General features: G+C 41.3%; 1 protein-coding gene across 1 annotated transcript in view; it reads right to left on the reverse strand.

Annotated features, from left to right (window-relative positions):
• JARID2 (jumonji and AT-rich interaction domain containing 2) overlaps positions 1-18,252 on the reverse strand; it is a 250,999-nt gene that overhangs the window by 29,912 nt on the left and 202,835 nt on the right. Inside the window, exons 7-8 of the mRNA XM_042463243.1 lie at positions 6,145-7,198; positions 100-596 (exon numbers count right to left, since the gene is read on the reverse strand). Coding sequence (XP_042319177.1) covers positions 100-596; positions 6,145-7,198 — 1,551 coding nt within the window. The remainder of the gene's footprint in view (positions 1-99; positions 597-6,144; positions 7,199-18,252) is intronic.

Here is an 18,252-nt window from a genome sequence, read left to right on the forward strand (position 1 = left end):
CCATTTGCACTAAATTACAGTTGGCACTGCCAGGGAAAATACCATTTGCATTTGAAGCTGTACTTCCTAATTGGGATGCAAGGCAAGACCTCTGCTTACCTTATAGACACACTTGTGGAGGTCACTAAGAATGCCTTTATCTTCCTCCTCTTCCTTCATGGTCTCCTTTTCCTGAGAAAAGAGTCGCCGCCTGCCTGTTTTTTGTGGGACTTCGACTTCTTTCGCCTTGTTCCGGAAGCCGTTTTTATGAACCACACCATTGATGAGTCCATTTTTGGGCTCATATCGGGGCAGAGACTGGAATTCATAGCTGTTATCTGAATGTACCTCCAGGGGGCCTTTCCGCTTTTCCAGGATCTCTTTTTCAAAGAGGACTTCCTTTTCCAGTCTCATGTGCTCCTCCGCAGAGAGAGAGTCGTAGGAAAGCAAGTACTGGCAGTAGGCTTCCTGCAGCTTTGCCAACCTGTCCTGTGCAGTTTTGGGGATGCGCAGCATGTCTGCCAACTTGTTCCATTTCTTGAGGTCAGTCACTTGCTGCATGCCCCCCATTTCATTGATCAGCTGGAAAAAGCAAGCCAAATCTAGCTCGCAGCCTCCTGAATGTAGATGGTGATGTGGAATGTCCATAAGTGGAGGGTGGGGAGGGAAAACAGGAAATGGTTAGGAAAATGGAGAGGGGTTCACATTCATTCAGGTCTATAGGTCATAGGACTATTAACCTGTATCTGACTATATCTCTTTAGATAAAAAACAAGAGCAAGTTTTCCTCCTAAAATATCTGCCTATAGATGTCAGGGAGAAAGATCCTACTCTTGTCAAGTCTCTTAAAACAATCTTTGATGTGCACCTGGAAGTGCTATGGCTCAGGTTTCCTAGGAGTATTCTAGGCCCCACCCTCATTAATTAAAATGACTGGATGCTGATCAGATGTTACTTGCATATCATTTCTCTGAACAAGGAAAGACAAATAACCGCCAAATGACTGAATGACTTCTTAATGGCCAGTACATCCACCCTATGATTTGCTACTACCTTGTTCACCTGGATTAAGCTGAGATTACTTTCAAGAATCTAAAAGCAATTCCCCTCCTATATCCCAAACTCTCAATCTCCCTAGCCACTCTCTCTGGAGAACTGTCCATACAAGGTACTCTTGCTCTCATAATCTGAACGGCCCTTTAAAGGTAAAAGAAGGAGTTACTCTTTCAGTAAATGCCATCACAAATGTCAATAGTCCAATTAGCTGTGCTCTCAATGCACAACACGTATCTGCTCCAAATTGGTTTCGTTGTCACTATTCTCCATTACACTTCACACTGCACAGGGCATATACAGTGCCAGCTGCTTCCTATATTAATGCAGGAGAGCTCCTCAATCAGTTTACATGTTTTTCCTTGCAGAGAAATTCTTTGGACCAGAAAGTACTGTAGTTGCTGCATTTATCAGGTATCTATGTGATGCAAATATCAATCCAACATTTGCCCACAGAAGCTCATTTTTATATAAAATGTAATTCTACTTGGTCTCATTATAAGAGGAGGTAACTCTATGGAGGTGACAATATTTCTTAGATACAAAAAGTGCATTAACCACTGCTTTGACTTTGGCCAGGCACTCCAGGGGGAAAAAGGTGTGATTGCCCAGGATCAAATTAGCTGTTCCATGTTTTGTCAAGGAGTGAGTGCTTTCAGCACAACATGAAAACAAGCCCATAACACCTCACTGTTTAATGAGGCTTGGTTGTTTTCTTGAGCAATTTTATGAAGTCTGACCCTTAAGTAAAAGGAGGCCATTGCTACCGATTCTGCGTTAGTTGTAAAATGTGTAAGATCAGCAAAATTGTAAGCCTATTTTGAGGGGAAGGGGGAAGCCAAGGAGAAAACAAATATACAGTATGTTAACTGTATTATCTGCTAGCAACTGGCAGATAGATCTGAAACCTTCTACTTGCCATAAAGCTCAAAGAAAATTTTTTAAAGATATCTCAGAGGCACATAATTTATGTAAATCAGCTGCTGAAACTATCTGTATTTAGATAAGGACACTGCAAAAGGATTTTTAACAGAAAAAAAACAGTTAAATGTCCAGCAAACATTTCTGAATTTCACTGTGTCATCAAAATCAAGTCAGTAAAACAATACTTTTTCTCAGATGAATCAAAGTTAATAAAATACACAAGCTTTTGAGTTACACAGAACTTCTTTTTTCCCCTTAGGATCAGGAAGAATGTTCAAGAAAAAGAATGATACAGAGAATGGGGAAAACCCATACTTTTTCCACTGAGAAAATTGTATTTTTTATATCTTAAGATGGGGATGTTCATGCAGGCTTAATTTATTAAGAATAATGACATCTGGTAGGATTATAGGTTGTATACAGACATTTTGAGGCCAAAAAGCAATGGAAGAGTTTAAGTCATATTAGCTCATCTGTAAAATATTCCTGGAGGCAATTGCTCATGATTTGAGGATGGTGTAAGAGGAGACAGAGGCCCTTAAAAAACAGCACGTTTCACTGGCTAGTTGTTTTGATGGAAAATGGCTAAACCTCATTGGTCCACTGAAAATATATATTTTTTTAAATGAAATGCATACAAATTTTAAAACAATTGTAAAAGAATTTAAGAGACGTCAATCAAACTAGCCTAAAAAGCAAAATATTAAAAAGTCCAATGCAAAATGTTTTTCTTCTCTGCTCCTACTTATCTGGCTGGCCTTATAGGGGTAGAAGGGTCAATAACTCCAGACACTGAAGTCCACCCTCTTTTAAAAGTACCATATGGTTTTTGAGGCCTCTTCCCAGATTTTGAGAATTAGAGAGGCCATGTTCTCAAGACCACGTTCTCATCACAGAGGAAATGACCCACTAACACTGTCATGTTTGGTCCATTATTGCCAGCAAAAGCCTATACACACAGAGTGATAAAGAGGGCGAGAAAAATAAGTATATCGAAATAACACACATGGGGGGAGGCTTCTGTAGTCATGGATTAAACCATCCATGGCTTGAAAATATTATTTTAAAAAATCCAAAAAGCAAAGCTTGATTTTGCCATTTTATATAAGGGACACTATCTTACCATGCCGCTGTATATAAGGGGACTTCAGCATTCATGGATTTTGGTATCCATGAGGAGTTTTGGAATCAAACCTCAACAGATATCAAAGGCCCAATGTACATAGGTACATACATATAAAATATATATTTAAAAGAATATGGATGTGGGAGCAATGGTGTCACTAGGGGTGCAGGGGGATCCAGGCCACAAGACAACTTTCAGTTTCTGGGGTGACACAATGCTTATTGAGGGGACACATCACTGTACTTATTGATATTTACACCTGCTGGTTATTATTGGGTTGGAGGCATGCTTTTCTGTTCTCTTGTACCTGATCAAAGTATCAGGTTAGACATGGAAGACCATGATCAAGCAAACAAAATTCAAAGACGTATTGAAAGTCTTTCCAAGATTAAACAATGAAGAGGCACAAGTGACTCCATTAAGTGTTGAAATGATTTGAAAACAAAGGGGAGCCCATTTTGACGCTATAAAAACAGAGACATTGCAATGTCAAATGTTTGTTACTTTTCAACCATTTTCAAAAACTGGTGATGAAAACCTATTTTTCATCAAACTGAACCTTGAACCCCATTGTGTGTATTTTTTATGCTAGTTTGGTTGTTCTCTCAAAAATTAATTTCATACACAATTATTTTAAAGTTCAACCTTATTTTTATTTCACTAGTTAACACTTAAGATTATTAGTTCTAATGAAAAACAGGCCATGCCTTTACAAGAATCCGATGAATATTATAGGTCAGGGAAAGTTTATACTTGTGTATAATCATTATTTCTAATGAGAGAAGTACACCTTTTTGCCCTTAAGTAAGAAGGAAGAACAAGCCCATGTTTGAACTAAAAGCAAACCACATTGTTTTGTTCTGATCTATAGTTTTCCACACAGGACTGCGCAGGCCCACACAAAGCCCCATGCTTCATAAATTACTAAAAGACTATTACTGCCTGTTTGGTTCAAACACTTTTCAGCTCTTAAGGTTTATGTGGTTAAAAGCTAATTGCTAAGGAGTGCTACTGAAGTGACTGTAAGCCAGGGATCATACACTGAACATTGTTGAGAATTACAAAGAAAAATCTAGACCTGGTTATTATTTTTACAAATGTCCAGGGCAATATCTATGTATGTTTGGTTGAGCAGCCAATTTGTAATCTGTTAAGGATATGCTTGAAGAAAATAATGCATGACAAACAAGGCAAACATTGCAAGGAATATCCCCAAAGGCTGGTTCACAAACCCACCAAACTATATGCTATATACAATGAGGCAGCAGGACTGCATGTACAATTTCTATTGTAATTAAAGCTCTGCTCAGCTGTTCAAATTATGCATCCTAGCAGTGTGTGAAGAGAGAAAACATCAATGAGCATGCTACCTCTACTTTCTCAACCCCATCCCAGTTCTTAGTGCTCTTGTGCTGTTAAAGGCACATGCCTGAAGTGGAAAGTTTTATACACTGTAGTTTGAAGTTGGTTTGTGAGGCTGAACAAGCTACAGAATAGACATCAGAGTGCGACAGATAAGAATTATCAATCACTCAATAGCTTGAAGACCTCACTCTATCTATCCTTGAGGATGCATTTTATAGTTGTGATTTTGATCCAATCACTTGGTTGGACATACTGACTACCTAAATCAATTTATATGATTTACTGAAGACTATATCATAATCATTAATGCCATTATGAACTGGATTTGTTTACTTAATTTTATTCCCCTTTTCTCTTTATTCTTCCTTCGTTTGTATATATGAAATAAATAAAAGGATAATTTTTGTTTGTTTTTCTAAAAAGGTCAGTGATGTTAAATTTACACCACTGCCTTGTTTTAGCTGGATAAGCATTTTACACTGACTACTATTTATCATGAAACAAATTCTTTCTTCATTAAATTGAAATGAATTGCATAAAATCAAAATAACCATATCAGATTTCCCCCCAAAAGATTGTGCATTTTTATTATTCTGTAAAAAATGCAAGATAATAAATGCTGGAATCCTGTGCATCACAAGTCTGCTTAAAATTTTCAGAAGCTGCAAGTTACATCTGACTATACAGTAATTGCAACTTAGCATGTAATTAAAAAAACTCTACCTCTTATTTCTAGGAGGCCATATTTAACATTTTCTGTTTTTATTACCAGAACTCATCCTTAGAAACAAAATAAGGTGCCTGTAACTCTAAGCAATACTGATTAAAACTTGACCTCACCAATTAAAATTGACCTCTACACATCTATCTTATTAAAGCCTGCTACTTTAATAGTGGCTCAAGTAAATTTATTACAGCTTAAAATGTATAACAGAGAAAAGGGGGGGGGGGGGAGTCTTCTAAAGACTAAAGGAATCTGTTTAATAAAACTGTTGCTTCATCAAGAAGAATGCTACCTTTTAATATATGCTGCCATGTGCATCCTATTTGATGACAGATCAGAAAAACAATCAATTTACTTAAATAATCAAACACAGTATAAGTACAAGTCTTTGCAGCTACCTGTTGTGAAAGTTAATGAAACCTACATTTTGCAACAATCTACATGTTTCAGTTTATTAGTTGTCAAAATGCCCGTGGATGGTTGAAAATTTGTAATTTCAGCCATTCAGATATCCAAGTACAAACCAATTCAATGATGACTGTGGTGGAATGGAACAAATGCGCAAAAGAGAATGCATTTTTGATTAATTTTTGAAAAGGAAATAGTTAATTTTTAAAGAGTTATATGCACTCTTGGAAAATCTTTAAAAATCCTAATATAAGGAAGACAGAGGAGACACCCCTAAATACGTATCTATCATATGTCCCCTTATTCTTTATTCTTAAACTATTAGTACAGATGGCTCTTTTGCTTTGGTGGAAATTGCCCTGTAATGAGTGAGCTATTAATGAATCTCAACCGAGTCACAATGCAGAAAAAAACCTGAATCCACCTATGTCTATGAACTGGCAGGAAAGTCTGATTTCCTGATGTTTTCAAAAGACATCAGTCCACCTGAAAAGAAACAGATGTTCTCAAAGCCTCTACTGGCCATGAATGACCAAGTACAGACTCATGAAAACAAAGCACTTACCTATGAGTGGAAGCTCGTCCATAGTAATGCCCTGAGATTTGAGGTGCTTCTTGATACAGGCCAGCTGCTGCACATTGGGCCCCCAGCGCCTGCTGAGCTTATGAATGTGCTGAATCTGGGTCACAAACCGCATTTCCTCGTTCAGCTTACACTCAGGTCTCCAGTCAGGAGGAGGGACTACCCTGCACATCCCGTACTTCTCAACCTGAGGGCGGACTGACTCAATGTATATCAACGGATCATGGAACTCCTTTGGGGAAGGCCTCAGGACAGGAATTTCCTCCATCATGGCCCACCCAGACTTAACACTACCCTTCTCATGCTTCCCCACTGAGTCATGTGGCTTGTGCAAGGACTCCGTTTGAGAGGTAGAATTATTATTATTATTTTCACAGGAGGCATTTTCAGTTTTGCTATGTGCTTGTTTCCCTGGCGTGTTCTTCCCAGCAGCAGCAGCAGCAGCAGCAGCTCTCTTCGGCCTATTTCTTTCTAGACTTTTCTGTGGTACTTCCTGACTTCCAGGCTTTTTCATGTGGCCATTTAGCAAAGGCTTCTCTGCAGGTGCCTTTCTGCTCGGGGCTTCAGTCACACTAAGTGCCCCCTTTAACTTCTTGGTTGGCGACTGTGTTTTGTCTATGTGGTTTGCCTCTTCCAGCCTCCTTTTTGAGTTACGCAGTCCCTCCCTCAACTGCCTCCCTACCTCCTTAGTGCATGTCTTTTGGTTCAACTTGCCATTGACTTTGATGCCATTGACAGCGGTGTTGTTAGGCTTGGCTGCTCCAAGGGATAGCACCTGTTTACGGGTTTTTGCATTGCTACTTTCCATTTTCCCTGAGATTGTATGGTTGACAGGTGAACTGGGTTTGTGGTGATTTAGTTTGGTTTCCTTGACCAGTTCTTTCTTGGCTTTGGTGTATGTGACAGTTCCCTTTGTCACTGTTGCAGTGTACTTCACAGTTTTGGACGGTGAAGGTCTGACTTCTCTCATCTTTTTGGCACTGGCTGTGTTTGCACTCAGAGATGACATTCGAGTGATACCATTGACCTTTGAAACCTGGGGAAGCCAGGAGTGTCACAGAGCAGGATGAGAAGAAGAGAGAAAACAGAAACACCAGTTAATAAAAATCCACATAAGCCACGAAGACCCAAATTTTCTAAGTCTTTTGAGAGGGGAAATGTATACCTCACACCCCTATATTAGGTCTCTCCCCATCTCACTTGTGTCTTCCATCACAATTTTAAAATAGCTACATAGTAGCACACACTAGTCTTTCCAATATGCACCCAAAAGATTAGCCTGTCTCTGAAGGACCCAGCCTCTGGAATGAACTCATGATCAGGAGGCAGATTATAATTACCTTATAAATATTTGTTCAATAGTTATGATATGTGCAGATGCTACAATTATTTCTCCCCAAGAAGTTTGATATCCAGGCAGTTTCCCGTTTCTACTGCGTGCACAATCCAGCAAAATAATCACCAATTCACACTGAAAACAAGCTGTACTTCACACAACTGATTTCAATGGGACAAGTTGCCATTAAATTTTGTTTAATTCTTCCCAGTATTTCTTTACCATATAACCCCTTCAGTGCTTGAGCAACACTTTGCAAAAATCATTGAGCTTGTGCAAATCAAAGCAAGAATAATAGTTTCTGGGGAACAAAGATACATTCTGCTATATATACTTAAACTGGCACACAGGAAACTGTGTTTGTGATATTTTATGCTTCGAACGATGCTGGCAGAAGGCAAAGGGAAGTAAGTGAACCATCCCTTTCTACATGTTAATGTTACCCCTTAATGTTATTGTTTCCTCTGTACAAGAAATAGTGAGTGGGTGGGTGGTTCTTAACTGTCAAGCACTTCGATGTTTAATTGCTAGAGTCTAACATATCTGGGTGAAGGGGTCCCCAGGATAGTTGGTCAGCTAATTGTTTCAGGATTATGTTCTTTAACTGCCCAGCCTCTCTTAACAGCAAACACAGAGAATGGCACAACAGGCACTGCACAGTAGCTGTAACATAATGTTCCAACTGAGATTCTTTAGTCAGCAGACCACAAGGCTGAATATAAGTAAGTACCTCTGACAGTTTCAGTAGCAGAAAGATACACAGCAGATACAGCTGCACCTACCTTTGTAGCACTGTGATACTACACTTGCTAAATTTCATCTTACTCTGCAGCAACTGAGCAGTGACTTATGGCCCTAGCTGAACTTTCAACCTATTTTTCTTTGGAAAATCATGCTGCTGTTTTCAACAAGGAAAACTACCCTAAATGGTTATCTCCAAGCAAATTTACTTAGCAAATGAGACATAAGAGTATGTTAGTAAAAGTGTAACATTTTCTCCTGTAAGTCAAGCAATCCTCTGAGAAGGATGTCAGAAGGTCTGTTATTCAAACTGATCATGCAGACAGGGATACTTGCAGAGTCCCTGAAAATTAATTTCCTAAGTGTGACTTTTTGTAAGAAGTGCTGCCTCTGTCTCATTCATCTCTTACAACTACCCTAGTGTTAAGTATTGCAGAGTCGCACACAACTTGAAATAATGAAACAAGCAACAACTCTGTACACACGAATGACACACACAAACACACACACACACACACAAACCAATGCCATTTTATACAGTAGATAACAAATTAGGAAAAACAATACCTGGATACAAATGCATTGCAACAACACAGAGTACTCAAGACATACAGGCAAAGTTTAAAATGGAAGTGCCTAAAATCATGCTTGCTGGTTGATGAGAAGCTACAAATTACATCAGTGGCTGTAATTTTCACAGAAAGTAGCAGTAATTGAAACAGATTGTTGTTTCAAATACATTCATGGGAGAAAATGTCTGTTAAAACATTAGCACACCATAGATACAGCAAAATATAAACATGCAGAGAAGGAAGGAAGCCAGAGCTCACTGAAGGGATACTACTTTGCAATACTGTACTTGATTATTTCTTTTGGCCCCATTTTATAAAACCATTTTGTATGCCTCCAATATCAAATGAACTTGAAGTATATAAACTCTTTCAATCTCTCTCCTCACATGAAGGAAGAGAAGAAGTTTAGAGATCATTTTAGGAAGAGAACATCTTCTTCAAGGTATGGAGATTCACCATGTGAACCAGAACACTGAAGCATCAGTGAATCGAATCAGGTAGAGAATCTCTACAAACAATTGATCATCTTTCTGTTTATAAAGTCTCACTCTTCATGTAAAGAGAGTACCATTGATGGTGGTGTGTGTATTTGTGTGTGAAACTAAAGCTATCCTTCACCCTCTAGGCTTAGGGTTGCCATAATGGAGGACCTCCGAACCGGGACAAATGTAGGACCAGGTTTGAAAATGTAGGACTTTTTCTTTTAATTTCCTGGCTAGGAAATTAAAAAAAAAAAGCCCTACATTTTCAAACCCTGTACTCCTCCTCCTCCTCCCGGCTTCGGAGGACGCCTAGGCCGGCCTCCCAAGCCGGGAGGAAGAACGGGGGCGGCTTGGAATCGCGGCGATTGCCGCGGTGCCAAGCAGCCTCCCCTCCCCGGCCTGGGAGAGCCTAGGCCGGCTCTCAGGCCGGGAAGGACGGGGGGAAGCTTGGCATCGCGGCGATTGCCTCGGTGCCAGGCTTCCTCCCCCTCCTCCCGGCCTGAGAGGGAGCCTAGGCCGGCTCTCAGGCCGGGAAGGGCAGGGGGAAACTTGGCATCGCGGCGATCGCCGCGGTGCCAGGCTTCCTCCCCCTCCTCCCGGCCTGAGAGGAGCCTAGGCCGGCTCTCAGCCGGGAAGGGCGGGGGAAGCTTGGCATCGCGGCGATCGCCGCGGTGCCAGGCTTCCTCCCCCTCCTCCCGGCCTGAGAGGGAGGCTAGGCCGGCTCTCAGGCCGGGAAGGCGGGGGAAGCTTGGCATCGCGGCGATCGCCGCGGTGCCAGGCTTCCTCCCCTCCTCCCGGTGTGGAGAAGCCTTGGCCAGCTCCCCGCCGGGAAGGAGGCGGGGGCTGCCCCTCATCGCGGCGATGGCCGCGGTGGGAAGCGGACTCCTCCTCCTCCTGCCTCGCGGAGGGCCTTGGAGGCCCCCGCGGCCAGAGCTCCGACCGCGGAGGCGCCTCAAAGGCCTCGCTGGGGCCCGGGAGGGAGCATCTCCGCGGCTGGAGCTCCAACCGCGGAGAGCCTTCCCAGGCCTCAGCAAGGCCTTGGAGCCGCCGCGGGGGGCCGCGGTGGCCGCGGTGGGCGGGGCCGTCCCGGTTTGGGCGCCAAACCGGACCGGGACGGCACTGCCCAAACCGGGAATGTCCCGCCAGGGGGCGGGATATGGCAACCCTATCTAGGCTGAACAAAGCTATTGTTTTGTAGCCTGATATGAGCCACAAATGGTTTGAACAACAAGATTAATCTGGCTATCTTTCATAAACAGAAGATGTGCATTTGTATATCACAAACGGCTCCCCATGTTATGCACACATAGTATTATTTGGGGTTCATGGTAATAGGATAAGAAACCTTTGGCCAGATATTATAGACATCAGTCACTGCCATAAGTGAAAAGAGGGGAAAAAAACCTTCCAGACTCTGCTCTTAAAAATATACACTGGCCTGTTACAGACTGCCAAAATAAAGCTGCTTCGGGTCTCTTTGGAGGTATGCTGTTTAAATGATGCATGCATCAGAAGAATCCGGAAGCTGCACCAAAGCTGCACTCCAGTGCTTAGGAATGGAGTGTGGCTTTGGCACAACCTCCGGACTCTTAGGACCCATGCATCATTTAAATAGCATACCTCCAAAGAGACCCGAAGCAGCTTTATTTTGGCAGTCTGTAACAGGCCACTATCTGTCCCAAGCCTTCCTTTACACATAAAATGTTTCTAAATTTTTCTCTATGCATTTAACCACCTGTAACTAAAGTGACAATTTCCCTAAACTTAGGGGCTGTACAAGTGCCCTGATCCGGCCTCCAGACGGCAGAAAAAGAAGCCGCAAAATGCAGCTCCTTTTTGTGCCCTCTAAAGGGCGTCACAACTGTGGTGCGCAGCTTTGTGATGCCTTTTTGGCTCTGCATCATCTAGATGCAGCACCTTCTAGAACAGTGCATGGTGTCATGGCACAAGGGGGGCAAAGTTACGGGACCAGCATGCAGATACTCCGCCCACAGGCCAGTACTTTGTGCCCGTCTGTACCAGTCCTTAGAAACCATTTGCCCTTTAGAGGACTGAGGCAGTTGGAGAACATAGTTTTTTAAAAAACAAACCTCTAATGAATTGTGATTAGTATCAGATTTCTACCATCTCCTAGCACAAAAAAGGAATGATTGTAAAATGGCCCCAAGACAAACCTTCTTTAAAAAAAACACATAAAACATACGACACTGAAGAGTCAGTGTTTCTAAGCATCTCTGAAGAACAGTGAAGTGGCACTATTTCTGACCAAGGGGGTTAGACAAGAACAGACACACAGGTAAGGAGTTAAAGGGAAAGGTCAGGGAAGAAAGAGCAGTGGAGAATTAAGGAGCCATGGAGGTGTGATTCATCTGGCTCAAGAAAAAAAAAAAGAAATTGCTGAAAAGAAACTTGAAGGAAGAGAGCAAGTAACTATAGGTTCCTTCAAGACAGGGGGTTCCCAGCATCATACTGTGACATTATGCAGGTCTTCCATCTTTTCTTACTTAATGGATGTGAGAAAAATATTGTGCCAAAACAACCTTAAGAGATTCAGATGGAAGAAGAAAAAGAGACAAAGGCATTAAACTGCAAAAGGGCTTCTGAGGAACTTGGAGAAAAGGAGGCCAAATGAAGAGACAAGAAATGCCTCCCAATGCAGCTCTTTATGTTGCAATTTCTCTGCCTCTTTCATGGAGTTTTACTGGGCAGCAGATGTTTTCTACCTCCAACCCTGAACCCTCTTGTGTTTTCCCACCAGTGTCTTTGGATAGGTAGGCAAAACAGTCCATCTGGAAGCATGAAGAAGTGCATGGAGTAAGAGGTGTTATTACAGGAGGTATCTCTTTTAGCTGAATAATCTATATATGTTTCAAAATATCTGATAAAGAGGCCTAGCTAGTTCTATAATGCTCTCAAAGCCAGAAACCTCAGGAAAGGCTTCAGGGTGGGAACAGATTATTAAAACCAGAATCTCTGTCACTGCATGATAGGTATATGCAAAGGATTTTTTTTGGGGGGGGGGTGCCTTCCCAGCCCACATGGGTCTCATGCTGACATTTTCTGAAACCAGAAATTTTGTTCTGGTTATTTCTGGTTAATAGTTTTTTATGCTGTGAAGCTTTTTTTGGTGTAGGTGGACCTAAAACAACCTAGTTAGGAAAAACCTGTTTCCCAGATTTATTTTTTAACCTGAAAATTATGCTTTCAGCAATTTTTAAAAAATCAGTATGGTTTAGAAGGGTGTCTGTGGGAATAACCTCTTTAGGCCCTTAAAGAATTCCTTCCCCATGGCAGCCACCTCATTTCTCTCCGACAGAATGAGCCTGGCCAGCTTTAAATCAAAATGAAAACTGCCGAGATAGAAACCTCTGGTACTATGTGGGAAATTTCAGAAACTGCAGCCTACCATAACTAGTTTATTACATTAAAAATATCTTTAATGATACCTCCACTGAGATCCTTCTGAGCCAGCTTCAAAATCAGATGGGTAGATAGACACTATAAATACACTATTTTAAATCTTTTAAAACAGCACTTATCACTATCTGAGAACACACTATGTATTCTTGATTTGCAGTTCTGATTCCCAGTAGAGTTCCTCAGCAGAGAGAGGATGACTAGAAAGCTTAAACAGTGTGGTGAATTTTGCTGCTGATGGCTGTTCTGGGTCTACTCACAACGAAAATCTTTGAGATGTTCCAAAAGGTCAGCTGCTGTATGTTACATAAACAGGAGGCAAAGATGGCTCCTTCTTTACTGCCTTTCTATCAACAAGTGAAAAGCTTTCTATCCCAACAGACTTTTGGGAACTGACTACAAAAACTTTTAATAGTGTGCTGTTTTCCTAACCTTTATCTTTTGTCTCTTAATGGGTATGTTTAAATGGTTTCAATTCTATGAAAAGTTCAGTCACATTTTAATAGCTTTGTGTTATGTTTTTACTTAAGTCTTTATATGTGCTTTTATCTGTATTTGTTTTAATTTTTGCCTTGAATCCCAGTTTTGGGGGAACAGTGGGATATAAATGAATAACAACAACAACAACAACAACAACAATATAGGTAGAACCAAAAATGATCACATTTCATATCTATAAAGCTGTAACAAACCTCTTCAAGGGAGGAAGTATCAGTAAGGAAAGTATGTCCAATAATGCTAAATAGATTCTAGATTCTGCATGATTAAAAAAGCTTTCTTTTCCTTACAATTGCCTTAAAGATTCTGCAGTGTAAACTAACACTAAAGAAAGCAAAAGTAATTATGGTAGGCAGTTTCTTACCTTTCTACTGTTGACATGTCTCCCCCCATTAACCAAAAACACATAACCTTTGTGAGCCAGCTAATAAAATGGCTGCACTGCCAGCTGCGTAGGATCACAATAGCGGTTCTAGAGCCAGGCAGAGTTCCATCTCGAGGCAATGCTTACACTGAGCGCACAAGAAAGAAGTCAGTTTAATCGTAGAAATAAGTAACAGTGATCTATCATTAGAATTCATCAGCTGTTACACCGCACAAAAACTAATCACTTTTTAAAGAGCCCCCAACACACAATTACTCTTTTTTATTTATTTGAACAATATCCCCCCGCCGCCACACATGCAGTGCATGTGCACTGTAGAAATAATGCAGTTTGACACCACTTTAATTGCCATGGCTCCATCCTATTGAATCCTGGGGTTTGTAGTTTGATGAGGCAACAGAGCTCTCTGATAGAGAAGGGTAAATATATCACAAAACTACGAATCCCAAAATTCCAAAGCTTGAGCCATGGCAGTTTAAGCAGTGTCAAACTGTGAAGTCAAAATGTCAAACTGCATTAAATCTGCAGTGTAGATGCACCCTCAAATACACAAACACGAAATATTTTCACACAACAGTAGCAAAGAGTTCTCATCACATTAAATTCTGTTACATGCTTTTTAAAAATTGAAAAACAAGGGACTGGCTTAAGAGACTAGGAGCAACTTTCTGACATCTGCTTGCATAACCAACAAGAGGGTTACAATGAGTTAGATTCTGTGTCCTCACAATCCCTCAGGGAATTGATGAGAAGGGAGACAGACCAAGGGAGAGAAAGCATGTAAGCCACAGAGAGCATACACCAAAGAAGGAAAGATAAACATAAATGAAAGGCACAAGGAAAGACATAATAGAAAAGCAGAAAGTGTTTTGAAGCTAGGGCTTGAGAAAAATGTTTTCCTTTGTTTATAAACTAACAATCAGACATGAATCCTAAAAGCAGAATTATTATACTATGATCTAATGCTAAATTGTAAATCCTTATATCTTCCTATGTTCATCTATATTGAGAAGACAGCTTTTTCATAGGTGTCAATCCTACAATAAAATTATACTGACGTCCATGTAAAAGTAATGACTGCATGTTACATCTTAGATTGGCTCGTGGAAACAAGTAGAATGTTCCATCCTTTTAAATGTAGTAATAATAACCAAAATTTGGCGAATTCCAGGGAAAGAGGCTGGTACTGTAGTGTGTCTTCCATACTTTCCACTGGCTCCTGGTGAAATTAGCTTAGAGATTCTGTATTTTACTCAGGCTAGCTCTCTCTTAAAATGATATGAATTTATGAGAAGCCTTTAAAAAAAGGAATCCACGGATTGAAAAAAAAACCCTCATATCACAGCCACCCAAAGCCTTTCAGACTGGCTTCTCAGAAAGCCCTCTACCATGATGCAAAGACACATTTCCTTCTTGTGTCTTATCTCTCATTTCCTCTCTTCCTACCGCTACCAATGCTTCATGTTCCTCTCTCTGCCTTGAAAAACATAAAACCTAAACTCTGTAGATACTGTTCAAAAACTGTATAGAAAAATGACTTCCTCTATCTTTAAAGATATAATGCATAAAAGGTAAACATTTATTCCCACAAAATAGCTAAACATGGGTTATCTGTACAAAGACTTGGGACAAAATAGTACTTGTATCCCCCCCCCCTTTTTTTTTTAAGTCTTCTGTCTCCATTGCTGGCCCTCCTATACCAATCTCTCTGTTTTGTCATGTTTCTTGCACTATCTATTTTCCAGCTTTCTGGGACTATCTAGAAGACATATTTAGCACTGAGCACATAAGAATTGGAGGTAGAGAGGAACTGCTGGATCTCTTACCCTTTCCCTCCACCACTCCCTTCTCCTTCTGTGTCATGTCTTTTTAGATTGTAAGCCCGAGGGCAGGGAATCGTCTAATTAAAAAGATTGTATGTACAGTGCTGTGTAAATTTACAGCGCTTCATAAATACATTATCTTCTTGCCTAGGGATATGGGGAACTTCACCTGCCCCAAGTGCAAGTTGGTAGCCCTCTTAGAAGAGAAAGTACAGCAGCTGGAGGCCCAGGTCGCTACACTTCAGCATCATAGGGAGCAAGAGGTTTTCCTGACCAGAACAGACCAGATAGTCCTGGACAGGAAGCACACAGAGGAAGTTGTGGGGAGGAGGAGGAGGTCACTTCACACACAATAGACGTAGATAGTTGGAGGAGTGTCACACACAGAAGTAGGGAAACCAGAGAACATTCTGTAAGCTTACAGCTACAGAATCGATTTCAATCTCTCTCTGCAATCAAGGATGATGAGGAACAGCAGCAGGGACAGACCTCAGGGACAGAGCAGGGGACCCAGAGAGCTCCACCAAAGGGAACGGCCGCTGCTAAGCCTCGGAGGAGGCGAGTGGTGGTCGTGGGGGGCTCCTTGCTGAGAGGCACTGAACCAGTGGTTTGTGGGCCTGACAAGATGTCTCGGGAGGTGTGCTGTCTCCCTGGGGCAAAGATCCGTGATGTGACAGAGAGGCTGACATAGCAAAATGGTGTCCCTAATAAAAAATGGAACATCAAGGTAAATTTATACTTTTTTGGAACATTTTCAAACCGTGTATGCTTAAATCCGTGTTATAAAAAATCCGTGTATAAGAAGGGCTGACTGTACTAAAAGAGAAGGGAGTTCAAGATGGATGGGAGTTTCTCAAAAGGGAGATACTGAAGGCACAAATTAAAACAGTTCCAGTGAGAAAGAAAAATGGGAGGTGTCGCAAGAACCCAGGATGGATGACTAAGGAACTTTCAGCTCAGCTAAATTTTAAACGGAACATGTATAAGAAATGGAAAAATGGGGACATCACCAAAGAGGAATTTAAACAAATAGCTAGCAAGTGTATAGATAAGGTCAGAAAAGCTAAAGCACAGAATGAACTCAGGCTTGCTAGAGAGGTTAAGAACAACAAAAAGGGCTTTTATGGATATGTCCGCAGCAAAAGGAAGAAGAAGGAAACGGTAGGGCCACTGAGTGGAGAAGATGGCAAAATGCTAACAGAGGACAGAGAAAAGGCAGAATTACTCAACACTTTCTTTGCCTCAGTCTTCTCAGAAAAGGCAAAGGGATCTCAACCTGAGGATAAAGGAGCAGAGGACAGAATAGGGGAATTTCAGCACAAAATAAGTAAAGAGATAGTACAGGAATTCCTTGTTAATCTAAATGAATTTAAGTCGCCAGGACCAGATGAACTATATCCAAGGGTATTAAAAGAACTGGCAAATGTAATATCGGAGCCATTGGCAATAATCTTTGAAAACTCCTGGAGAACAAGAGAAGTGCCAGCAGACTGGAGGAGGGCAAACGTTGTCCCCATCTTCAAAAAGGGGAAGAAAGAGGATCCAAACAATTATCGGCCAGTTAGTCTGACATCTATACCAGGAAATATTCTAGAGCAGATAATTAGAGAGTCTGTGAACATCTAGAAAGCAATTCTATAATCACAAAAAGTCAACATGGGTTTCAGAAAAACAAATCATGCCAGACAAATCTGATCTCTTTCTTTGATAAAATTACTAGCTTGGTAGATGAAGGGAATGCTGTCGATATAGTATATCTTGATTTCAGTAAGGCCTTTGACAGGGTTCCCCATGATATTCTTGCAAACAAGCTTGTAAAATGTGGGCTAGACAAGGCAACTGTTACGTGGATTTGTAATTGGTTGACTGGACAAACCCAAAGGGTGCTCAACAATGGCACCTTTTCATCCTGGAGAGAAGTAACCAGTGGTGTTCCACAGGGCTCTGTCCTGGGCCCAGTACTGTTCAACATCTTTATCAATGACTTGGAGGAAAAAATTGGGGGAATACTTATCAAATTTGCAGATGACACCAAATTAGGAGGAATAGCTAATACTCCAGAGGACAGGATCAAAATTCAAAATGACCTGAATAGACTAGAAAACTGGGCCACAGCTAACAAAATGAACTTCAACAGGGAGAAATGTAAGGTATTGCACTTAGGGCAAAAAAAAATAAAAAAATAAAAAATAAAATAAAAAAAATAAAAAATAAAAAATGAAATGCACAGATATAGGATGGGGGACACCTGGCTTAAGGAGACAACATGTGAAAGGGATCTAGGAGTCCAAGTAGACCACAAGTTGAACATGAGTCAACAGTGCGATGTGGCAGCTAACAAGGCCAATGCGATTTTAGGCTGCATCAATAGAAGTATAGTGGTTAGATCAAGGGAAGTAATAGTGCCACTATATTCTGCTCCGGTCAGGCCCTGGAATACTGTGTCCAGTTCTGGGCGCCACAATTCATAAAGGACATTGAGAAACTGGAGCGTGTCCAAAGGAGGGCGACTAAAATGGTGAAGGGTCTGGAAACCTTGCCCTATGAGGAATGCCTTAGGGAGCTGGGGATGTTTAGCCTGGAGAAAAGAAGATTAAGAGGTGATATTATAGCTCTGTTTAAATATTTGAAGGGATGTCATATTGAGGAGGGAGCAAGCTTGTTTTCTGCTGCTCCAGAGACTAGGACCCGGAACAATGGATGCAAGATGCAGGAAAAGAGATTCCACCTCAACATTAGGAGGAACTTCCTGACAGTAAGGGCTGTTCGACAGTGGAACACACTTCCTAGGAGTGTAGTGGAGTCTCCCTACTTGGAGGTCTTCAAACGGAGGCTG

Source organism: Sceloporus undulatus, chromosome 4, assembly GCF_019175285.1.
Source record: "Sceloporus undulatus isolate JIND9_A2432 ecotype Alabama chromosome 4, SceUnd_v1.1, whole genome shotgun sequence".
Taxonomy (NCBI): domain Eukaryota; kingdom Metazoa; phylum Chordata; class Lepidosauria; order Squamata; family Phrynosomatidae; genus Sceloporus; species Sceloporus undulatus.